Genomic DNA, 5,000 nt, shown 5'->3' with positions numbered 1-5,000 from the left:
CAGAATCCGCCCCACCATGGAGCTTTGTAAACAATAAATTTCCACGTTACACCGTTGTTTGCCATGTAATGTAGAACTTCTTGAGCTCTTGCTATTTTCACAACTTCCTTTGAAGCAGACTTGAATGTCTTGGCATTGTCCGATAGTAATGTGGCTGGCAACCCTCTTCTACTAGTGAACCGGCGAAAAGCCAATAGAAAGGCTTCGGCACTCATTCGTCTTGTTAGCTCCAAGTGTAAGGCTCTAGTAGAGGCGCACGTAAACAGGCAAACGTATGCCCTAGCTTCATCTGTGTTTGTTCCACCTTTATCTGTCGTGTATAAAGGACCTGCGAAGTCCACACCTGTATGTGTGAAAGGTGGACAATCAGAAACTCGTTCTTCAGGTAAATCGGGTGTCCGTGGTAATGGGAATGGCTGTCCCTGCGCCTTTCGGCACGTCACGCATCTTCTTAGGCACCTCTTGACAGCTCGTCTTCCTTGCAAAATCCAAAACCGCTCTCTCACAGACGTCAACGTTGTGTTTACTCCACTGTGCAGCATCCGCTGGTGATTGTCACCGACAATCAAATCCACCACGTGATGCTTCGCAGGCAACAACATTGGAGTTTTGGCTTCTTGATTGAGTGAACTGTTCTGAATTCTACCCTTGCATCGCACGATACCTCTCTCATCTATGTAGAGGTCAAACTGTCGCACAAGAATTGGAGCAGGCGTTCTTCCTGCCGACATCAAATGGCACACTTCCTCTGGAAATGATTGGTTCTGTATGGACTTAATCCACAATTCTTCGGCAGATCGGATTTCTTCTGCATTCAATTCAGGACCTCTCTTCTCCCTTGATCTCCTCGCAAATCGAAGGAGGTAAGCAGTGACCCGCAACAATTTTGTCAAGCTACTGTATCGGTTAGCATCAATGATTAGATGTAAGCCAGTCTGTCGCACTTGTTCACCACTGACCAAAACATGTGTAATAGTTGCAGGATTCTTCACGATTTCTTTCATGGCATTTTCGTTCTCGGAATAGGCGTTGTCCTCACGCGACCATTCTTCTTCAACGTTGTACAGAAATTCTGGACCTTTCCACCATTTGTCTTCGGTAACCAGTTCGCTCGCTGTCAATCCACGCGAAGGGATATCAGCCGGGTTCTGTTCGCCAGGACAGAAATTCCAAGACGCTGGAGTGGTGCTCTCGCGGATCTCTTGCAGCCTGCTCATGACGTACTGTTTCCATCATGGCATCCTATGACGTCACTGCCTTGTTTACAAACATACCCGTGGACGAAACCATTGACATACTTACAGCTAAAGCTTTTCAGAACAACTGGTTCAACGTGACTCATAACTTGAACATTACCGATCGCAGCTGAAAATAATAATAATAATTAAATAATAATTGTCGCTGCTAATCGCCGTCGCAAAGTACCACAACGACGCAGCTCAACGAGGTCGGACCGAAGGAGCTGTGCTGCCGGCTAGGCGCTCGGCCCCTGAACACGACCCATGTATGACCTCGGAGCACAGCACCACAGCCTGATGGAATAGGCCGGGAGTCGATTTTGAGGAGGGAGAAGAACCGGAGTACCCGGAGAAAAACCCTCGGAGTCAGATTGAGATCGACTAAAACTCAGCCCACATACGACCCGAGCCAGAGTTGAACCCGGGTCACAGAGGTGGAAGGCATGGTTGATGACCACTAAACCACCCTGACTCCCCAAACAACTCCTCGAGATGGCTGCGAAGAATCAGCTGTTCCAGTTCAACGGTCAACTATATGAACAGAGAGACTACGTAGCAATGGGTTCTCCCCTGGGACCTCTCATGGCCAATAGTTTCCTGTGTCACATCGAAGAAAATCTTGATCAAGCTAACAATCTCCCATCTTTGTACAGGCGATATGTTGATGACACCCTCCCTTTTGTAGACAACATCGACGACGCAGAGTCCTTCCTCCATGTACTAAACGAAGCCCACCCGTCCCTGGAATTTACTATGGAGTTAGCAGTTGAGAATAGCCTCCCATTTCTGGGTATAAACATCACAAAAATAGGCTGCAGTCTACAAACGGAAGTCTATAGAAAACCTACTGACAAAGGTCTCCTGTTACACTTTCAAAGTCATGTGGACATCAAATACAAGAAAGCGCTGCTGAATACTATGCTTTATAGAGGTTTAAGGATCTCGTCAACCTGGGAAATCTTTCACAAAGAGTTGAGCGTCTGAAGGAAATCTTCATAAAACTGCAGTACCCTATAGCTCTTTTCCACTCGACTGCGCAAAGAGTTATACAAGAACAGCAACAACAGCAACAACAGCAGCAACCAGCAACAACAACAACAACAACAACAACAGCAACAAACAAAGTTACAGCAGTCAGAGGATGTCAAAGTCGTCAGATTCTCTCTTCCATTCAAAGACCAGTCTTCCCGTGAAAACGTCAAAAAACAACTACGGCAATTAAATAGTAAGATCAAGGTTCAAATAGAGCCAGTGTTTACAACCAGAAAACTCGGCACCAACTTTGGTTTGAAGGAAGAAAAACACCCACTTGTAAGTAGACAGAATGTTGTTTACTATTTTCAGTGTGACCTGTGCGTGGCAGGTTATGTGGGGTACACACATAAACACTTATACCAGAGGATAGAGGAACACAAAACTACTGCGGTTGGAACGCACTACAAGAACTGTCACAACAGCCTAAACGGCTTCGAGGAGAATTTCACCGTGGTCAAGCGATGCGTATCAAAATTTGACTGTTTGGTAAATGAGATGATGTATATTAAAGATCTAAAACCATCGCTAAACGTCCAATCAGACTCGCTGAAGGCAAAATTTTTCAATTAGGCTGAACAATACGGACATCTCCCTAGAGGACTGTACGAACTTTAAATTTATTCATTTCTGACTTTTTTTGCTAACCTACCCTGAAAATGACGCAGGATGCGTCGAAACGTCGGTTTTTCATCACAACTTTTATTTTAAAACATTTTCCAAGGGAGCATACCCCCCTACCTTTCCAAAAATCAACAGACTAAAGGCCATTATAAGAGTCCCTAAATCAACTCAGACAACTCCAGCTACATTGTACTTGTACTCAAAATTTTGAAGAAAAACCTGCAGTGATACCAGTCAATCAATTTTCCACTGAAAATTAAATAATTTAACCCATTCACTCCACAGGCACCCCAGGATGCCCACAGTTACCCCAGGATGCCCACAGTTGATGAGAATTGCCGGTTTTCACTGTAACACCATCACCAAAACCATTCAACAAATAAAGTCAAGAATCAACCCCGTTGAAGTCCTGAATTTTTCAGGCTTCTTTACGCAATTACAAAATTTGCGTTCATAACTGCAAGGATCATAGCTTCACTTGATTTCATATCCACAGTTCATATATGATCCATTTCATAAATCATGTCATCGTTATCTGAGTACTTGTTCTCATACAAGGACCGCTCAGATTGCAAAATCTCAGCGGATAAGTCACTTTTTTAACCTACGTGACAGCATTCTCGGCAGCAATTTAATATTGCGTCACACAAAAGCTTAGAAATTCAACCTTGCTTTATCACAAGACGAAAAACCCTATCAAACTGAAAATTTGTGAAAAGATAAGTCTTCAGCTGTTCTAATAACTAACTAAACTAAAATCTCAAAACAATTGATAATTCCTTATTTTTTAATTTTGATGATGTGAAAACCAAGAATTGTCTGGCATTAGAGTAAAATCTGTTCAGTCTCACTCTCAGCAGTTAAGGAGTTAATTACTGGAGCAGAAAGGACCAGGACACCCCCAGTTGATGAGTAAAATCATTTGGCGTTAGACAGGAGTACCATAGAATTCCAAGAGTAACGGCTTAAGGGTGGGAGGCGGAGTGGCCTCATGGTCAGTGTGCTAAACTCCGGATGGAGTGGTCCGGGTTTGGGTCCTGGCCGGGGACATTGTGTTGTGTTCTTGGGAAAGACACTTTACTCTCACGGTGCCTCTCTCCACCCAGGTGTTTAAATGAGTCCTACCGAAGTTAATGCTGGGGGTAACCCCGCTTTGAACTAGCATCCCATCCAGGGGGTAGTAGAAATACTCCTAATCGCTTCATGCTACAGAAACCGGGATAAACTCCGGGATAAGCTCCGGCCTAATGAGCCGGCTGACAATTGTTGGACATTTCGCTGTAGTTTTGCTAATCAATCAATCCTCAAGTACGCTGTATTTGTGTTTGAACCTACAGCAATACATTTAATGTTACATTTAAGACAATAGATTTTATTGTTTTAAGTGGCATTATTGAAGGGGCCGCTACTTTCGAGGAGATCGTACCTTTCGTGATTTAACAGAAGAGTAAAAAAATTAACCTTACTTTCGGGGGTGGGGAGGAACGGCGGAATTCTATGGTCAAATCTGTTAAATCTCACTCCCACGAGTCAATAGGTTACTTAAAAACAGTTTTCCAGTGGGGTGTTAGAAAAAAAAACATCCTTTAAAAATTTGATGAAAGAAATGAGGTTTTTGGTTACCCGTACATCAATTAGTGGTTTCAATAAGTACTGAGAGCCCACAAAAAGCATTGGCTGCTTTTTTTCCCAAATTGAAATAAATAAAAACAGATTCTTTCGAACCTAAGATTAAAATTAATTTTGACAATGATAACATTGTCCGCAGCAATTGGCACACGCTGGTGCAGGTTCCCTGCAACATTGTTGTTGTTGTTGTTATTTATTTACTTGTTTATTGATTATTTTTTATTGTAATCCATTATCTGGTATATAACAACCCAAGTTATTCTCGCATTTTGATTGGTTCTTGCCTATGATCTACATATTAGAGGACAGATGCACGATTGATGTCACCATCAGCTTTTATGCGAATGAACTTTAATTCTTTATTATATAAAACAAATAGATTCCATGTTGCCGTGTGTCAGTTCAGTAATAGATCACAGAAGACGTCAAAATGTGGTAAGAACATCAGTGACACACTCGGCTATCGCCTCGAGTGCC

General features: G+C 42.9%; 2 protein-coding genes across 3 annotated transcripts in view; both read right to left on the bottom strand.

Annotated features, from left to right (window-relative positions):
- Positions 1 to 3,489, bottom strand: part of LOC137973041 (uncharacterized) — a 7,288-nt gene extending 3,799 nt beyond the window's left edge. The window contains exon 1 of the mRNA XM_068819757.1: positions 1 to 3,489. This exon is cut by the window's left edge and continues 1,172 nt beyond it. Coding sequence (XP_068675858.1) covers positions 1 to 1,217 — 1,217 coding nt within the window. The 5' untranslated portion in view covers positions 1,218 to 3,489.
- The window catches only part of LOC137973042 (thioredoxin-like), a 19,836-nt gene that overhangs the window by 8,292 nt on the left and 6,544 nt on the right, over positions 1 to 5,000 (bottom strand). The gene's annotated exons all lie outside the window — the stretch shown is intronic.

The sequence above is a fragment of the Montipora foliosa genome, chromosome 10 (genome assembly GCF_036669935.1).
Source record: "Montipora foliosa isolate CH-2021 chromosome 10, ASM3666993v2, whole genome shotgun sequence".
Taxonomy (NCBI): Eukaryota; Metazoa; Cnidaria; class Anthozoa; order Scleractinia; family Acroporidae; genus Montipora; species Montipora foliosa.
The sequence above is the reverse complement of the archived record's forward strand: the minus strand, read 5'-3'. Positions and strand labels throughout refer to the sequence as shown.